Here is a 20,157-nt window from a genome sequence, read left to right on the forward strand (position 1 = left end):
TAAATATGGCATCTGATTTGGTTAAGAGTTCCTGATGCCACCTGTCATTTTGTTTAAGAAATTATAAGCAAAACAGCATTTCAAGTAGAGCACAAAAATGAGCACTAATACTCAACGAGCCTTAAAGGGACACTGAGGAGAAATTGAAGTTGGCTTGTATCAACAAAATACCAGCTCCTGATTACAAAAACCCCACTCATACTGACAACAAAGCTCTTGTAACGTAGAAAAGAGCAAGAACCAAAATACAGGTATCGCCGCCACAGGCCAAACTAACAAGTACAAGCGTGATGACATCATAGGACAAAGCAGTGTTGCTAGAACCAATGGTTCTAGCAAACTCTAGGACCAGAGAAGCCACAAATCACTGAGGCGCAGCCAATGCATGCGCAAACCTCCTTGACGTCACCAGATGGCGCCACGTACCGGCAGCTATGCACGCGCCTGCAGCATCGGGACCAATCAGTGCCTGCTTTCTGGCGGTAGGCGGGCTCCCGGTATTCCGCTAGCGGTAACAAGGTACACGGTATGCTAAAGGTGTCTATTTGCGAGAACTTCGTTGACGACTTCGAGAACGAGATCCATCGTAACGCTGGAAAAACGCCAGTGCAAACATAAGCGAAGCGACTGTAGCGACGGCCGCAATAGCCGATAAATGCCTTCAACGTGCGGCCGGCGGTAGCTTTCTTTTTCGGCTGCTGCTAGGCCACACTGCTGGCCGCCAGAAATCCCAGAGTCTGCGTTACGTTATGTGCACGTCACGTTTCACGTCACTTAGTCCTGTGTCGTCATAGGAGAATCCCAAGTTTGAATCAGAGCGGCGGGAAAAACTTTTTCAACTTCGAATCCAAATTTCTTAGAAATAAATGCATCTTTCGCTGCCGGCCAAGTGGCAACAAAGCCATGACATGCCGAACTATCGGATTTTGCTATAAAAAAAATATTAATAGTGCTCTCCTCACTGTCCCTTTAATACAGTGAAATCTCGTTAATTCAGCGTTCAACAGACCAGAAAAAATGTTCGAATTATCCAAAAGTTCGAATTACTCAATGGCACTCAAAAAAAATGCCAAAAACCGCATGTGTTGCCGTTTTTATCTACTGAACTCCAGAACAATGCTTGTCTACAACAGAGATGAAAACCAAGCTCTGACGATTTTTCGTGGTTTCGTCAAGTGCTTTGCTTTGCACACCCAGTGAGGCATGTCGAAAAATTGCTCCAACATCGTAAAGGCCTCTGCGGCTCTTTTTGCAATGCGATGCAGCAGCAGTGGTGACTTCACAAATGGCCCTGTTGTGTTTTGAGGATACATCACAGCACGGACTGTGAGCAGTGCATTTAAGCCTACTGGAAGAACAAAAGAAGCACGCAGATGAGAGAAATAGAAGTGAGAGAAATATGTGCAGGTGTTAGAACGGCGTGGTGCCATTCCAAAATAAGATTAAAAGAGTAGTGATGTGTCAAGCAGCGTCTGAAACAGCACAATTAGTCGATGTGCGTGCCTGATGGCAGCCGCGGGATGGTGTCAAGTTAAAAACCCGCAACTATGCGGCTAAGCTAAATTTTGGCAAAGCGGACCTACCGATCGCCGTCATGCCTGCCATAGCGCGCACGCCTGAGATTTGTGGGCACCACTGCTTCATGCAATTGAGGTTTGGAGAGGTACAGGTTTGGTTTGGTTTATGGGGTTTAACGTCCCAAAGCGACTCAAGTTGTGAGGGACGCCGTAGTGGAGGGCTCCGGAAATTTCGACCACCTGGGGTTCTTTAACGTGCACTGACATCGCACAGTACACGGGCCTGTAGAATTTCTCCTCCAAAGAAATTCCGCCACCGCGGCCGGGATCGAACCCGCGTCTTTTGGGTCAGCAGTCAAGCACCATAACCACTGAGCCACCGCGGCGGCGTTTGGAGAGGTATGTTTGGAGAGGTACAGTCTTTGTCAAAAGTTTAGAGCCCAGGGGGTTCACTTCTAAGCTTTATATTGGGACTCCAGGAGTATTCATGGAAGTCCTACCTATTGCAGGAGGCAGTAGCAGAAATCTTCTCATGTCCAGGAAATTTGGAGCGCTAGAGATCCATTAAGAACGGCACAGTATGGCTCAAAAGAAAACCCCCTGGGCTCCAAACTTTTGACAAAGGCTGTACATATGGATAATTACTGGCTGCTTGGGTTGTACCTCGATGTGGCCCCCCGTCCAAATTAAAGGTGCACTGAAGAGGAATCTGAACTCGTCTTTGTGCTGCGGGAACTCAATCTACCCGTTGCGAGCATTCTTAGAAACTGCGACTTATTGCCCTGTGTGGCCGATTTCCCTAATTAAATTGGATTAACGTCCATCTCCCGCCTTTTTTTTTTTTTGAATTCTCCCCGTACGGTGGGCGGAGTCGACCAACGCGTGGAGTGCCTTTCAGCCAGCTCTGTGGAGGCTTTGCTTTCGCTTTATTTTGTTTTTTTTTTTAGGTTTCCGTGAATAAATAGTTTCATTCACAGATAATATAGCCGCAAAATAAGCCCGCAGAAATAAAAATATGCGCGGACTATTTGCTTCTAGGGAGTACTACGTATTACTCCGCCGATGGCAGAGCGGCAAGCCACCACGGGACTGGGTGAAAGGCACTCCACGCGTTGGTCGACTCCGCCCACCGTACGAGGGAGAATGCAAAAAAAAAAAAAAAAGGTAGGAGCCGGGCGTTAACCTGATTTAATTAGGGAAATCGGCCACACAGGGCAATAAATCGCAGTTTCTAAGAATGCTCAGAACGTGTAGATTGAGTTCCCGCGGCGAAAAGATAAGTTCAGATTCCTCTTCAGTGCATCTTTAAGTGATGTAAGCCCAGCCACATCTGAATTAATGAGCATCTGACACCATAGACTTACACGGATCCACACTCCAAACTGAGGGGGTTGAATTAACGAGACTTCACTGTACTCAATGCAAATATCACTGGTGCTAGCATCAGTGATATGTGTATTTTTCCATTTGTTGCGCTTTTGCTCTACAACCTGTGTGCTATGGAATAGTACAAGTCTAAACATCTCCCCTGGTCAAGCACGTACCTCAGGCAGTGCGTGAAGGTTCCCCACTTCAAGCTCGTGGTTGGCCTGCTTGTAGAGCTCCATGAGGTTGGCAAACATGCCTCGCAGGGCATGACACAGTCCCAGGAGGGGAAACAGCTTGTACTGCTGTGCCTGGTAGTCCAAGATCTGGCACTCGCCTTGACTGCACACAAGCAATCAATTGAGGAGGGCTTTTCAGCAAAATTAAACTTTTTTTCTTGATGTAGCGTATAGTGCGGAATACAGGTCGAGGCTCTTTCCGAAAAATATTACCAAAAGGTCACCCCTCGACTTATATACCGGCCTTTGGCACAAACAGAATAGTCGTCTGGCAACATGTGGGAGCCGTGGACATTTTGGCATCCGCATCGTTATCGCTTCCATGCTGACGATTCTTTCCTTCCTCTTTGTCAACCGAAGCGGCTAAACGTTGACGGCGGTAATCGTTCTTGGCATTGTAACGTATTAATTTCACGACAGCCCGCAAAATGAGCACCGGTACTCGACGTCAGTTCACCACGGCGTTTAAAAAAGAAGTTATCGAATTCGCCTAAGATGGTTTGGTTTGGTTTATGGGGTTTAACGTCCCAAAGCAACTCAGGCTATGAGAGACACCGTAGTGAAGGGCTCCGGAAATTTCGACCACCTGGGGTTCTTTAACGTGCACTGACATCGCACAGTACGCGGGCCTCTAGAATTTCTCCTCCAAAGAAATTCGCCCGCCGCGGCCGGGATCGAACCCGCGTCTTTCGAGTCAGCAGCCGAGCACCATAACCACTGAGCCACCGCGGCGGCAAATTCGCCGAAGAGTATGGGAACATGTCCGCCCAGTGACACTTTGGCGTCTCAGAGAAGACGCGACGGGAGGACGGAGCTCGTTGTCATTCCGGGGGGCATGACTTCAACACTTCAGCCACTGGACGTCGTGCTGAATAAGCCCTTCAAAGATTGCGTGCGTGAACTCTACAATCAGTGGATGGCGGGCGACAACCCTCCCACCAGCCGGCTGCGCAGGCCGCCTCTCGCCACTGTGGCCACCTGGGTGGCTCAGGCTTGGCGCTCGCTGCCCGACGATATGATGGTAAGGGCATTCAAGAAATGTTGCATTAGCAACTCGTTGGACGGTACCGAGGATTAATTGAAGCCTCTGCTCTTATTAACTTAATTGAAGCCTCTGCTCTAGGTTCCCACCTTTCTCTTTATTTGCGCCGAACTGCCAGGCGTGCTGCGTTTTATATCCGAAAATTCGGTACAATGGTTTCCCAATCAGGACCTTGGTTAATCATGATTAAACTGGGCGAAAAAAAACACGGAAATACAGAAAACACGTACACACATAGTGCGCTCCATGTGTGTACATGTTTTCTGTCTCTGTCCGTGTTTTTTCGCGCAGTTTAATCATGAACGACAAGCACCAACTAGCCCGCCAGAAAACCCACCTTGGTTACCGGCAACCGTGCGTTTGAAGGTAATGCCTTATACACCACAAAACATTACCATCTCGTTAATACGCGCCCAGATTTGGATGGAGGAAGAAATTTTGACTTTATTTCCGATCATTTCAGGCCTTCTATGAATATTGCCATCGCTCAGAGACGCTAACCAGCAATTGAATGCTTGCACGGATGTTTAGCTATGATGTTTAGGCCGTTATCGTGACGTCACTCTGCTTTGTGCAGCCAAATTGTGGCTTCAGTTTCCTTGTGAAGCGAAAAGCTTCACTACGAGGGTCGGAGCCGAGCTTCGCGTATGCCGTATGCCGCGGCCGAGTGACGTCACGCGCAGCGCAAGTGGCGACGCAGCCGCGCGCTACTGCGCATGCGCACCGCCTTCTCACCGCCGCTACAGCTGCGCGCTTCTCCTCCTCGCTCACCGTTTGACCTTTCGTTGCAGTCGCGTGTTGCCCGCGTCGCAGCCGGCAACCCTCCTCTCCGCATTCCTGCGGGCAGTTTTAACCGCGCCGATTTCTGCCTTCTCCTCCTCTGCCTCCATACAGGCAGTGCGTGGACGGCCGAACGCCTCCACCGTTATCGTGGTGCTCCCAGTGCATTGTGCGCGAACTGCGACAGCCATGACGTCAAACCAAACGCAACTGAAGCTTTTCGCTTGTATATACAGGCTTAACCAAAGCTAAGCCACTGCCTAATTTTTCCTTCCAGCATTAATCTTGCTTCAATGAGTACATTGAAAAACGATTGCAACAAAGCTAGGCATGTGTAAGAAACGTAATCTGACTGTATGCTATAAACGTTAACAACCTACTGCAGATGCCCTTGAAATAGGCAGCGACAGCGGTGACTTTACCAGCGACTTACCGACTAAGTAACGCACTTTATGATGACTAACATGCGTTGGCTTACTTAACTCTGGCGATAAGCCGAAAACTTGATGCGAATCAGCCTGCCTGGACAATAGTTGCTCCACTTGCCTTCTTTTTCGACAGTTGGCTGCATCCAACTACCACAGCTCGAGCTGCAAGCCATACAACTAAATTGGTTTGGTTTGGTTTATGGGGTTTAACGTCCCAAAGCAACTCAGGCTATGAGAGACGCCGTAGTGAAAGGCTCCGGAAATTTCGACCACCTGGGGTTCTTTAACGTGCACTGACATCGCACAGTACGCGGGCCTCTAGAATTTCTCCTCCAAAGAAATTCGCCCGCCGCGGCCGGGATCGAACCCGCGTCTTTCGAGTCAGCAGCCGAGCACCATAACCACTGAGCCACCGCGGCGGCAAATTCGCCGAAGAGTATGGGAACATGTCCGCCCAGTGACACTTTGGCATCTCAGAGAAGACGCGACGGGAGGACGGAGCTCGTTGTCATTCCGGGGGGCATGACTTCAACACTTCAGCCACTGGACGTCGTGCTGAATAAGCCCTTCAAAGACCGCGTGCGTGAACTCTACAATCAGTGGATGGCGGGCGACAACCCTCCCACCAGCCGGCTGCGCAGGCCGCCTCTCGCCACTGTGGCCACCTGGGTGGCTCAGGCTTGGCGCTCGCTGCCCGACGATATGATGGTAAGGGCATTCAAGAAATGTTGCATTAGCAACTCGTTGGACGGTACCGAGGACGACATGCTGTGGGACGCAGCCAGCGCGAAGCAGTCGTCTTCGGACGAGAGCTCGGACGAATGAGGAGGCGACCAGTCTGGTGGCACCAGTGAATAAAACGAAGTTTTGTGCCTCATAATTTTTATGTTGACTTTTTTGCTTCAAGGTAAGGGGGTCGACCTATATTCTGCACTATACGGTATTCACATGAAAATTTGAGCATATTAAAAATTTTACGACTACCCTCACAAAACTCCACTGTTATACCACCAGAAAACCATTTTCTACAACATATAGTATGTACTGTTCCTCTCAATTTCTTTTTTGTTCAAAATTTCTGAATTTTTATTTCACGAAGCACAAACTTTGGTTTCGAATTTCTGGGATGCAGCGTCTGCAGATATATCTGAGAGCGAGAGCAAAATTTCATACAGGAAATTTCAAGCTCACAAATTTCAAAGACAAAGAATGTGTTAACCTGTATTATGATGTCAGGAGTGCAACAAAACAAACGGAGTCAAAACAGATAAAACTGTAGTGAAGAAATCTGCTCCGCAAGGTAAGTATTTAGGGAGAAAACTGTAATGAAGAAAAATATCCATTTTTTCGAGTGTTTCCCCACAATGCAGAGCTGCCGTGGTTCACGAAACAATTTTTTTAGAGTACTTCTCAGTCGATTTAAGCAATCAAACTTCAGGACAGCACAAAAAATTATGGCTGAGGCTTAGCTAAGGTTAAGCCTAGTCAGATGCGAAGCATATTGGTGGCTAGGCTTGGTAATACATGGCTTTCCTTGGTTGCATACTTGGTCATTTTAATACAACCACTGGAAGCCTTCGTCGTGGGGGAAGACAATGGCATGGCTACAGCGGAACGCTGACTAACCCTGAGACGCGTGTTGGGTGAGCGCCTGGATTGCCATGGAAGCCGCGTCTGCCTGCCCGGTGGAGCGAGCGTTTCACCTACACCGAGTGTGAACGCGCGTTCGAAATGCGCGGGAATGCCGCTCGAGAACATTCCGGCGTCTGTGCGATGGCATCGTCACGACGACCTCACGGTGTCACGTGGCGTGACGGCTAGGGGTCCCACGGCGACGGCGCGAGGTGGAGGCCGCCTCTCTCATCCGATGTCACGTGGTGTGACGTCACGGTGTCACGTGCTGTGACGTCACGGTGTCACGTGGTGTGACGTCACGGTGTCACGTGGTGTGACGTCACGTGGTGTGACGTCTAGGGGTCCCACGCCGACAGCGTGAGTGGTAACTCTAGCAATATGCTTCGCATAAAAAGAACGAGGCATAAAACTGGATACAATCATTTTCAAGGAATCAATAATCTGGCCATGTTTTGGGATTTCAAAGCCGCGTCTCCCCTCAAACCAACATCACTTAGGGCTTCACCAATGCCTCCTTTATTTTAATGCCAGACACATCCTTGACTTTGCAATAGGACCATTTTGGACGCCTCAATTCGTTAATTTGTCACAATGCATTGCCACGTATGGGGAGCAGTGGCTTGAGTCACAGCACAAGCTGCTAGCAAAGCTGGCAAATTGCCCTCGTTATAACAGACTGACATATGGTTGTGAATCAAAGTCTGCTGTAACAGTATTTGGATTCTGCACACTTCTTTTAAGACATTATCAAGGTAATGAGACTACACTGTACTAGTCATGGTGCCCACCGTATAACCCTTTTCGCACCAATTTTTGTGGCTGCAAGGCAGATAGTATCTTGGTGCATCTAGCACACAAAGAAAATGCCACATGGTTTCATCTTCGCATTAAACTAAGCCACTAACTCAACTAAAGCTAGTGGAACATCAATGGTAACAATGCAGCCACAGATGCAGCACAAGACGACACCTACCCTGGTGTAATCTCCGACTGCCTCCGCACTGCGCTGTATCGCATGGCGATTGTGCACGCACGGGCAATGTTGAACGCAAACATATCCAGCAGCAGCACTCGCACAAACACCATGGTGCCATAGTTGAGCTTGTCGCTGGCAGGCTTGACATAGTTGCCTTCTTTTGTTACCTGTATGACAGAAAAGAAAGTTGAGCAAAAAGGGCTAGCATGCACAATCACACGAGAACCTCTCTCATGAGCAATAGAAGAATGAATACTACAGGCTTTCTTACATAAAGGTGTGCCCTAATGCAAATTCTCTGGATGAAATGATGGCACATATAGTTATTAACTTAAGTCACAATCTCGCCGTAAAATTGATCGCCTAACACTATTTCACAAGCTATATCATCACGTTATGCTTCACGTCGCATCGATCACCGCCACAAGGTTGGCATCCCAACATGCCACACCAAATCTTTTCAGTCATATCTTCCTCGCACATCTGTGGAATGGAACCGCCTTCCCCCCCCCCCCCCCCCCCCCCCCCCCGATATTGCAGCCATTGCAGATAACAAAACCTTTCACGACGCAATAGCTAACATTGTTTGTTCTGAAAGAAGTTGATCATGTGTTATATCTGTTTCCACTGTGTTATGTACATTGGTTTTATGTTATTTTCGCTTTGTGAATGTTGTTTGTTTTAATCTGGAGAAAATTTATTTTGTACTACCTGTTTGCACTGTATTGTATTCATTGTTCTTTATCCTAATTAACCCACTCCCCTCTGTAATGCCTTTGGCCCTGAGGGTACAATAAATAAATAAATAAATAAATAAAAAATAAATAAACTGTATGTGTCTTACACGCCTGTGGGGTTTGACATTTGTGTTGGCACTAAGAGCCACCCTGAGGCTGTCACAGAGCGACAGACACCAAAGGCACATCATTAGCAAGTTGAATGACCGTAAGACAAAAGCACTAGCAGGAAATTCAAATGATACTAGTACATACTGTTTGCACACTTTTTCAGCTGTCAGATCAACCTAAAAAAATGCAAAACATTGCAGAAGAGCGTTCTGACATGCCCAATTTGACAGTGCTTGCTAAACGACATGCTAACTGAAGAGATCGGTTCCAAGAAATGTTCATCAATGCAACCGTAGCAATAATGCTTTTCAATTTTTGCCTATCAAGGGTCAATGCAGCATAGAAACTTATAAGTGTACTATCATCATTTGTTATATTTTTGCCTCGCTGATTACTTTTCGGGAGAAAAATCTGACCAAACGGTAGTTCAAGTGTAAGGCTTGAGGAACTTTATTTAACTACATTGACACTCCATTGCACTTTTATAACATAGCTATGAAATTTACACCATGCAGGAGGTCACCACAAAGTACCTTATTTTCATGCCAAATTATGCAGCAAGCTATGCATGATAATTTATTTATTTTTATTTATTCAAGTTACCCCTAAAGGCCCTCCAGAAGAGGGTATTACATAGGGGGGGGGGGGGGGGGGTACAATCATAAGTAATCATGATACATTTTAACAAGTGTAACAAAACAACGTTAATTAAAACATAAGGCACCACACAAAGAAAAATTGAACACTAACAAAAACAGCAAACATTTACACATTTCCGTCACAGCGACAAAGCTCTTGGAATTTTTTATTGTCAGTTTCTGTGGCGATGACTGATGGCAAACTATTCCATTCAGTGATAGTATGGGGAATAAATGAATTGGCATAAGACGATGAGTGACAGTTTACGCGTTTAACTTTGAAAGAATGATCACGGCGTGGAAAGAGAGCATCAGGTGACTGAAACAAATCACGACGAAGGGATGGGTGGTGATAAAGCTTATGGAAAAGGGTTAAGCGAGCAAGTTTACGGCGATATGACAAATCTTCCAGTTCGGCACGTTTTTTTAATGCTGAAACGCTTGTGAAGGGTGAGTAGTCTGAAAATATGAAACGAACAGCACGGTTTTGCAAGGATTCAATGTTAGTGATAACGTAGGCTTGAATAGGGTCCCAAATGGCCGCAGCATATTCAATTTTAGGTTGTATTAGAGTTATATAAGCAAGCTTTTTAACGTGTATAGGAGCGTATCTGAGGTTACGTTTAAGAAAACCAAGTGAGCGGTTAGCAGATGCTAGGGTGAGGTCGATATGGTGATGCCATGTTAGGTCAAACTGAAGGTGCACCCCAAGGTACAGGTGCGGCCAGAATAATACGGAGCACAGGAAGGGTCGCGGAGCAGCGGAAACGTGCTTATGCGCGCTGCCTAGCAGTGGCGACAGGAACTATCTTAATTTGGACGCGGCGAGATGGCGCCGGTAGCACGAACCCACTTTTTCCGCAGGCTTATCAACATCACAGCCTATAGCATGCAATCCCTTGCTCTATGTTCGACTGATACTCTGCTGACAGTGCCATGCGCTTCGTTGCCCCGTTTATTGCATCGAGGAGCTGCGCGCGCTGTAAACGGGCGCAAGACGGCCGTTTTGGCATTACGTGTTATCTCGGCCCTTCAGTCCGCGCGGCCACCGCTTTGCAGTTTAGTCGACGGCACGCGACACCGAGGCTGAAGTGAGCACGCCTGGATGAAGGAAGCACCTGGCGGTGTTGCCCGAACCAGCTCAGCATCTTTCGAACAGTGATAACGGCAGGGTTGCAGCAAAGAGAGGGGCTCGGCGGCAGGCACTCTCGCTGCGCGCGGATAGCCAGGGGTGTCTTTGTTGTGCTGATAGGTGGCGCTTAGATGCAGTTTCTGCATTCTTGGCCGCCTTTCGCGTGCTCCGTATTATTCTGGCCGCACCTGTACTTGTATGTTGATGTTAGTTCCACAGTATTGTCATTTAGAATATAAGTGATTGGAATGCGAATAACCACAATTATGCGAGAAAAATGCTGCAGACTGTACCTGTGCATTCTTCATCAGCATGTTTTCCCTTGGAATGCGGACGTTGTCCAGTTTGAGAAAACCGTTGTCGGCAGCCCTCATTCCCATCTTCGGACCAATTTCACCCACCGTGATTCCTGCAGCGAAAGAATTCACGGGGGAAAAATTCTGAAATGGCTACCCCGTGTAAAATGATGGGACTTCATATTCAAGGTAAATTATTATTAAGAACACACTGCAATTATCCTTTTTCCTCCAAACACCTGAAAAAAAAAAAAAAACACTGCAGAACCCTCAGGGCTACACGGTCGTCGCGCATACAAAGCTTTATCTCCCTCAGACACTAAGTAAGAATGTGATACAAAACGTCATAGGTCCACTGCACTGACCTCCAACTAACCCTGTCCTGTGCCACCTGCGGCCATCCTATCCTCGCGAACTTTCTAATCATCCCATCTGATTCTCTGCTAATCCTTACTGTGCTAACTTCTCTAGCAATAATCCACTCCAATAACCTAAGGGATTTCACTTGAAAGAGGACTGCAAGTTGAGAGAGTTTGTTTGGTAGCACTGTAAAAGCAAACAGCGCGAGGAAGACAGGACAGAGAATAGACCCCAACACCACATCTGCTAACTCATAATTGAACGTCTATTAAGAAGAAAGGCACTGAAGAACGGGGCTATCACCCAAGGACCATCAGTTATCTGTTCTCCACATTACACACCCAGCATAAGTCCATTTCCACTTCATGATTTCATCTAGGGTATCAGTAACTGACATTTGTTCCTAAACCACCCTTATTTCTTCTTGTCTCTCACTACAGATGAGCCTTATTTGTGCAGACACTACCAGCGATGCATACAGCTTGTCAAGAGTTAGAACTCACCTCACAGTGAGCTGCCGACAAGCTGCACTCTCCTCTCTACTTCTATCTACACATGATGTGGGAACGCCTTCATCCCCTGCGTTCGCTTTCCTGCAACGCACTAGTTCCCTGTGGTTAGCTTCCCCGCAACGCACTCCCTTTAGTGGGGTTACTTTTAACTAACAGGGAAGGGCGCTCGCGTCGCAGCGACAGCAGCGCCACGGATGACGTGTTTTGCCGCTCGCGCGCGGGGGAATACTGGCTCTCTTCTCCCTGGGACTCGGATAGTGTGTGGACGTTCACGCGCAAAGCTCCGCTCTTCGCCGCGGGCGCCTCGTAGTCGGAACTTGCTCCCGCCGCCCCGTCCCGTACGGCCTCGGAGCTTATCCCTTTGCCCTAGCGTGGGCGAACATTCGCTCGTAGCCGTGCTGGTGAGTCGGACATCCTCGATTCCTCAGTGTATTTTGTTGCTAGCTGGTGTTATTGTTGTTATAGCAATAAATGCCCTGTTTGTGTCAGCCAGTGTGTCGTTCCTTTGTTCCCGCAGAGCAAGGCCCACCGTGGTCGGCATGCGCTCGGTAGCGCTCGCGACCACGGGGTGGGGTCCGGGCGGTTTTGAACTATGTCAGCCACGGTTAAAAGGGGAGAACGTATTTATCTCCCCTATTTTAAACCCCACAATATCTAGATGAGATGGCAACAAGAGTCCTGTGCAAAGACACTTTGCAACATGGCTTTTTGAGGCAGACTGTTTTGCATCAATGATGGTGGCACCACAAAAATGGCAACTGGCAACTCAGGTCACAAAAAGTGTGGGAAAAAAAAGACAGCCACTCACCTGGAAGAGGTGTATGATCGTCCATGCTGCGTATTTGCACCATGAATGGGTGAATCCCATAGCACTTGCCCTTTGTGTAAAGCTGAGCTAGCACAATAGCGTGGTTAGCCGTCTTCCCCACTGGAAGCGAACAAAAGAGTCTGATGAGTAACCAGCCAGTGAGGGTATCGTAAAGATATAAGAGGGTGACTGGGAACCAAGAAATGCTCACAACTTCCAGGCCACCATTTTATGGAGGACAGGTTGGGTGTGTTCAGGACAAACTCTTCTCGTTCGGGGTCGTAGGTCGCACGCGTTTCGAGCCCGCGAATGAATGTTCCTGAAAAGCAAATGACTCGGTGTATACTAATAAGCTACGATAAGAACAACACAGACATCACCACGTTGCTTTCCATGCCTCACAGTACATGCAAGGAGAGAAAAAAAGGGAATGATTTCAAGAAAGTCAAGGCACTGGCTTGGGGCGAAACAATTTAGCTTCATTTCAAGAGAAATGTAGCAAACCAGCTTTAGCAATAAAGCACTATGATGAAATCGGCCGTGCTCCTACAGAACAACATCAATTTGAATGACACATATTCCTGGTGAACATTTTGCACCAACAACTGCAGTCTAAAAACAACAGTTAACATAGCTTTGCAGTTTAGGTTATGCTTAATACCCTTCGTTAAACAATGTACATTAATAGTAGCAGCACATGCTATATGCAAGTCATACCTTTAAAATAGAGGCAAAGGCCCCGGAGGATTTCTAAGTGTTAATCATAGTTTCATTGAAAACAAAAAGGTGGCTAAACACAGTGAATGCCAGTAAACAATAGGTACACCTCATATGCCTACATGTATGCGTCATAGATCAAGGAACCATAGACTAAGGAAGAGTGCATAGGACTTGTTTATCAGTCAGCATTTAGTGGCATCATCTTCTAATATGCTTCGCTGCTTTCACACAGTTAAATAAAAATAAGGTATCACAATACAAGACTGACAAAAGCTACACTTGAAGTATGTTTCAGGAATGGCATGTAGGTTTGATGATACAGTAATAGAAAAGTTACGCAGAAGGAATTCCCACAGTCATGCACTGCAATCGGACCTCCTGTATCGATAAATGTGCAAATGAATTTTGAAATATGCAGCAAAAAAATGCGATCGGAAATATTCACAACTACCATAAAGATGCACCAAAATACTACCAAAAACAAAATAAAGTGACTGGTTAACAAAACAAAAGGTGCAAAAAAAAAAGCAGGAACAGGACTCATATTGTTTTGGTCCAGAAGGTGACGTTCCAGCTCTTATTTAAACTTACTTATTGGTTTGAAATCTTTTAGAAGTGTATTCTAAAGTTGTGTTTCCCAAAGTTAGTTGAGGCCTTCAAAAGGACAGGAGTCTGTCCTTTTTTCACAGCTTATTTTTGCTTTGGAACGATGTATAAGGCATTAATAAACATGAATCCCCACTGCAATTCACCTGTTCCCAACAAATAACCTACAACTGAATTTCTTTTCTCATGTAATTTCAGTTCTGATTTCAATATCGAACGGTGGTAGCGACATCCCGAGAAGCTACGAGATCACACGAGGCGTACAATATATTCCAGTTCTCACATGCCTCACATGACATCTCACTTGTATTCGTTTTTCCCTAACACAATCCTGGGCTGGAATAAGCTTCCGAATGATGTGGTTTGTGCACCTGATTTCGAAAGTGCTGTTGAAGCGATAGTCTTATTTTTATTTTTTTTTTAGTTTTTTCCAGGTCTCGTGTGTTTACCAGCACTGTGCCATCACTCATGCTAGTTGTAAACTCATTTAGTCTTCTTTTAATACGTTGTGTTATCCTTGCTGACATGTTTTCCAATATCTTCTTTGCATTTGTTATTGTATATAGTAATAACCCCCCTACAATAATGCCTCATGGGCGCTGTAGGCACTTTGAATAAATAAATAAATAAATAAATAAATAAATAAATAAATAAATAAATAAATAAATAAATAAATAAATAAATGTCATAACCGCAGTTTGGCTGCTGAAACCAAAAGCAAAGCTACATTACAGAAGAAATTCAATGATAAATTATGTACCAAGTACTGGAAAATTTCACATGATGATCCGTGCTTACCAACATCCTAAGCACCATCACCAAAAATTAGGTATGTCTACCCATTAAAAAGAGAGGAATTACCATGACCAAGCTCAGTCTGTGCATAGGATCCAATAATCTTCATTGTGAGGGCATCAGAAAGCCATTTCGCCTGCTGCTCCTCATTGGCGTGGCCCATGAGGGCAGGAACAAACATCACAAAATGGACATGCACAGGTGTTGAGTCATGTAGAATTGCATCAGCAACAGTCCTGATGTAGAAGAGAAGGGAAAAATCAGCAATTACAGACAAAGAAAAGGCAATTGCACAAGCCGGGCTATAACTGGGACATTTTAGTGAAGCATTATGGCCAAATGTGATGCTCTGCGGGAATAACAGATGAGGCCCGAAATGCTGCCTACGAATGTCAACACATAAATAAGTCGCAGTAGCACTCTACCTTGCTTTACCACCTTTGTTATTTTGGCTACATATGTCTGTCTGTTAATGTCACAATGCAGCACATCAAGACACAAGAAACTCCATGCACGATAAGTGAAAGTATGCTGCCCAGAAATGAACAGTCACCTTTAAAAGGTTTGGTTTGGTTTTTGGGGTTTAACGTCCCAAAGTGACTAAGGCTATGAGAGACGCCGTAGCGGAGGGCTCCGGAAATTTCGACCACCTGGGGTTCTTTAACGTGCACTGACATCGCAGAGTACACAGACCTCTAGAATTTCTCCTCCAAAGAAATTCAACCGCCGCGGCCGGGATCGAACCCGCGTCTTTCGGGCCAGCAGCCGCGCACCATAACCACTGAGCCACCGCGGCGGCTTACCTTTAAAAGGAGTAGAGCTGTTTAATGGTTTGACAAAAACCACCGTTAGGGTGGACTTTTTTTTTTCCTGCAAACACTCAAGAACCAAATTTGCTGACGGTGGACGTAATCAGCTGGCGACAAGTAAACTTTTCACAACACATCAATGACTTCTGATGCTTCACGTTCTTGGTGAATGACGAATCAACAAAAATTGCTAAGTAGTGCTGTACAGATGGGTTCATGGTATGGTATTTTATGCTATGCGAGGTTTAGCGTCCAAGATACGGCGTAAGGGTGGCACTATGTGATAATTTTGACCCCCTGGGGTTCTTTACCTTCCATTGACATTACACAGCACATGGGCATTTTTGCATTTTGACCGCAAATAAATGCATCAACTGCAGCCTGGGTTTGATCTAGTGATCTCACGCTAAAAAGTAGAACACATCAGGCACTGACTAGGCTACTGCAGAGTGCAGATGGTTTCAGAGCTATAAAAATGTATGGTTTCTCATCAAATGTGTCTTAATAAAAAGGGGCTGAGCATGCAATGAATTCTGAACAGACAAAATCTTCTTTGTCTCATCAGTTTGCACATAAGTGTACTATGCAAGAAGACACCTCCATCGCACAGCAATGTTTCTACTTCATATGAGAACAAGCATGTTCAAAGGTTACCACAGTTTTGCAGTTTTAATTATTGATACACTAATTTGCATGCAAATACACTCACAAGATTTCCCTGGGGTCAGAGAGAACCATAGCCTTTTGGTAAATTCTGAGGCATTTTTGCAAGGCGTCTGCATATGCCTCTGAGTAGGTGAGGTAGCAATGCGGGACGTCAGTCTTGAACTCTGGGTCTTCATGAAAAAGTTTCTCTGGAAGTGAACAAAGGAACTGTTCTTTACGGTCCACAAGCATAGTCAGTTTTGGCTGTTTAATTCAATTTTTGTGTATGGGCATTAGATCGGAAAAGGGCAGTAATGTAAAGTCCACAAAAAAATTGTTACAATCTTACCACGTTTTGTTCAGGAAGACATTAAGAAAAAAAAAAATGGCGAAGGATGGATGGATGGATGGATGGACAGGAGCGCCCCCTTTGAAACGGGGTGGTGGCAATTGCCACCATGCTCAGCTTTTCTTTCTTTATTATTTTTTTTGTTTACTGTGTTGGCAATTCTCATTAAGATTCGCCATCACCTTTACCTACAGTTTTCTAAAATTCTAACCTTATGCCACATCTCTGCTTTTCAGCCACCAATCCTCCAATCGCTTTTTGCTGACTTCCACTGCAGATTTATTTACATGACCATTGTTATCTTTAAACCCTAGGGCCTCAGAAAGAGTGACTGTGCCTGCATCGACATCCGGATGGATACCATCACATTTGATTATGAGGTGTTCAATTGTTTCCACAGATCTACCACACACTGCACATGTGTCATCTTCTTCGTTAAATTTCTTGTTTTAGCTGCGCATTCTAAGACACCCTGATCTAGCTTCAAAAAGTATGGCACTGCCTCTTGAGTTATCATAGAAAAATTCTTTCCTGATCTGCCTTTCCCAGTATCGATATAGTTCTACACTATGTTTCTTTTCCATTGAATTCATCCAATTTTTAACTTCCGCGTTTTTAACCTGTCGTTTAATGCTCTTTCTTTCTCCGTCCTCATGACCGGCATACTTACTGGTTAGTTTTCTAGTTCTTTTCCGCCACTGTGAGTCAACGTTCTTTCTGTATAAATATTTAAATACCTTAGCTGCCCATCTGTTATCGTCCAATTTCCTCAGGCGTTCTTCATATAGTATTTTACTCTTAGCTTCCCGTGCTTCGAACGAAGCCCAGCCCATATCCCCTTGTACTGCCTCGTTTGTGGATTTGCCGTGGGCACCTAGTGCTAATCTTCCAACAGCTCTCTGATTTACGTCTAATCTCAACTGAACTTCTGCCCTTAAGCACAGTACCGCATTGCCGAAAGTAAGTCCCGGCACCATTATTCCTTTCCAAATACCTCTTAGTACTTCATATTTGTTGTACCCCCATAATGCCCTATGTTTCATTATCCCGGCGTCTCTTCGTACTTTTGCCCTAAGAGCCTGTTCATGCTTTTCCGTGTATATCTGCCCTTCGTTTAGCCATATCCCGAGGTATTTGTATTCGGCCACTTTGGGTATTTCGTGGCCTTGTATTGTAAGCACCTGATCAGTTGTATCGTTAAAAATCATCACACCTGATTTAGTTGCGCTAAAACTGAATCGTAGGGCGTCTCCTTCGTCTCCACAGCAATTAACCAAAGTTTGTAAATCTTCCTGGCTATCTGCTAACAGTACAATATCGTCCGCATACATTAAACACGGGAGTCGCTGCTCAACTACATTTCCGCCTAATCTGTACGACAGATTATAACCCAGATTACTTCCTTCTAGCCTTCTTTCCATATTTATCACGTAACGCATGAACAGCAGCGGTGATAGAGGACAACATCGTGCAATGCCCTCTAACGGGAGAACGCCAAACACAAGGCACCTCCGCGCGGAATCGCATGGCAACGCGATGAAGCCGCACAAGTTCTCCCGACGCTCGCAACTCCGCGCATGCAGTGCGGATTGCAGAAAAAAATTTCCGGTAGCACTGGTAACCACCCGAATTTCACTTTAACAATGAACATAGGAAAGCTAGACCGGAAGTATCGAAAACTGTACCACGAAAGACTGCCAGAAATTCGACCGGCTCGGTGCGCTGAGCAATCCGGCGTTCAAGGAAAACCTTGCAGCTCGCAGCATGGTGACCTAGTGGCCTTGGTTCTGGATGTGTAAATACTGGCGCTTGCAAGGTGCCGGAGAAAATAGCTTGCCGCCCGCCGACCACGTCAGTACAACCAAAGAAAATCAGGTAAACCAGAGGACGAAACTAAAATCGAGACCATGTCACGCGAAACATCAACAAAAGTTTGAGTAAATACGCCACCAAAGGCAAGTGTCAGCGGATAAACGCAAGCTCAACCCGTAATCTGCCCCAGTCTCTTAACCGTGGTGACAGAGATGCACCGATTAATTGATGAAGGCCCGAGCGTAACCAGGAAAAAGACACCCACCAGTATGCGAAATTTCCTCGGTACGTCAAACTAGGCCACGTGTCCTTCGGCGTTATAACTAGAAATAAAGCCGTTGAGGCCATTCGAACTACTCACCCAGTTCTTTCCTGCGTTCGGTCTTCTCACTGCCGCCATCCAAGAGGTGTGTCAATTCACGAATATTGAAACTAGCAGCCGCTCTTTCCCGCTGCAGCTCGGGGTTGACGTTGCCCGTAGCCATCTTGGATACGACTGACGACGCGCTAGGGCGCGTTTGCGACGAGCGATGGCGCTCGCTCGTAGATGCGGTTCTTGTTTCGTTTTTGTTTTTATTGCGGCTGGTGCTCTTTCCTCGTTCGGGTCAGCACGTACGACACATGCACGGATTTCGTCACGTGCTCTCAAAGTGAAAGGGCAGTTTGCTCAGCAGGTAACGAAGGCGAGAATGTTAAGCCCGGAGGGAACGAAGAAAGATACACACACACTCGCATGGCGATCAACAATTTTATCTCTCAGATATGTGCCCGGCTGCCCTGCTGGAGGGAAACCGGTTGTTGCCTTGATGATTGTGCTGCACGGAGGGTGTTACTTTCTAACGCGCACTTTAGCGAAGAGTGCGCTTGCACGGAAAATGCGAAAGCGGGTGCGATTTCGTCACATGCCGTGGGGCGTGCAGGCGTGCAGTTGGCAATTTATAGTTCCGCAACTGCCTTTCAGGTAATGTATTGAAGGAAAGGAATCAAGTCGAAGCACGTGGTTAATTATATATGAAAAGGCCTTCGATTCCAAGCCTGGCGCGCCTGCGAATTGTCCGCCGTCCGTGGTTTCTTCTGATAAGACTTCCTATCTACTTCGTCTAGGCCTGAATCGTCTCGCAATGAACATGCAACATGACTCAGTCACGAGTGCCAGCAGGCCTGAGACGTATCCCATTACGACAACGAAAAATGCGCCCTGGAGGTCAACGACATTAATGGGTCGCTCTGCCTGCTGTTCCGTTTCGGTGTCCTCCGTGTTCTTCCGAAGCTGCCACAGGAAATCGTTCAGCCACTTCTCCACGAGGCCCATGAACATAAAGTTCTTCATCCTGTAGAAGAAGCAAGTTGATACAGAGAAGAACAGATTATGGAAAGGATCGGAGTAAATTGCTGTTTTAAAAGTTTTTTTTTTTTTTTTGCGCGATCATGAATGTTCAGTAAGCGGGAAAACACGCGCCATACATCTGCAGACGTTGTGCAAGAGATTTGCTGGAACTGATACAGAGCTGATATACGTAAAGCAGGACTTTCTTATACGTCGAATTAGCACGGCATCCAGTCTTGGACGCAACAATACCGTATTTAGACGAATATTGCACTTATTGTTCGTTGTTCGACGCACTGTGAAACAGGTGCACGTTGAATGTAACTTTGATTTATTTTTCCTTTTTTTTTTTCGCGGCAAATGAGCAACTTAACAATTAAGTTTTACGTTCCTTGCAACAAGATAACGTTCAAACCTATGCCTGTGCACCGAGAGGCACTCAGAGCAGGAAAGGGCTTAAACGCTGCTGCATAGTTTTGTCATATCGCCTCAAAGCAAGTTCACTGAGCGCAGCGTGC

General features: G+C 46.1%; 2 protein-coding genes across 3 annotated transcripts in view; both read right to left on the reverse strand.

Annotated features, from left to right (window-relative positions):
• ACOX1 (acyl-CoA oxidase 1) overlaps positions 1-18,923 on the reverse strand; it is a 39,678-nt gene extending 20,755 nt beyond the window's left edge. The window contains exons 1-8 of the mRNA XM_089572043.1: positions 18,674-18,923; positions 16,216-16,360; positions 14,764-14,933; positions 12,788-12,895; positions 12,577-12,696; positions 10,894-11,009; positions 7,980-8,149; positions 3,062-3,224 (exon numbers count right to left, since the gene is read on the reverse strand). Of these exons, the coding sequence (XP_089428169.1) occupies positions 3,062-3,224; positions 7,980-8,149; positions 10,894-11,009; positions 12,577-12,696; positions 12,788-12,895; positions 14,764-14,933; positions 16,216-16,360; positions 18,674-18,797 (1,116 nt within the window). The 5' untranslated portion in view covers positions 18,798-18,923. The remainder of the gene's footprint in view (positions 1-3,061; positions 3,225-7,979; positions 8,150-10,893; positions 11,010-12,576; positions 12,697-12,787; positions 12,896-14,763; positions 14,934-16,215; positions 16,361-18,673) is intronic.
• A 123-nt stretch (positions 18,924-19,046) lies between these two features.
• The window catches only part of LOC149359953 (ionotropic receptor 93a-like), a 29,034-nt gene continuing 27,923 nt past the window's right edge, over positions 19,047-20,157 (reverse strand). For both annotated transcript variants that reach the window (XM_089572046.1, XM_089572045.1), the window contains exon 6: positions 19,047-19,643. In XM_089572046.1, the coding sequence (XP_089428172.1) occupies positions 19,400-19,643 (244 nt within the window). In that variant the 3' untranslated portion in view covers positions 19,047-19,399. The remainder of the gene's footprint in view (positions 19,644-20,157) is intronic.

Source organism: Amblyomma mixtum, chromosome 2 (genome assembly GCF_055824585.1).
Source record: "Amblyomma mixtum isolate Tamu chromosome 2, ASM5582458v1, whole genome shotgun sequence".
Classification (NCBI taxonomy): Eukaryota; Metazoa; Arthropoda; class Arachnida; order Ixodida; family Ixodidae; genus Amblyomma; species Amblyomma mixtum.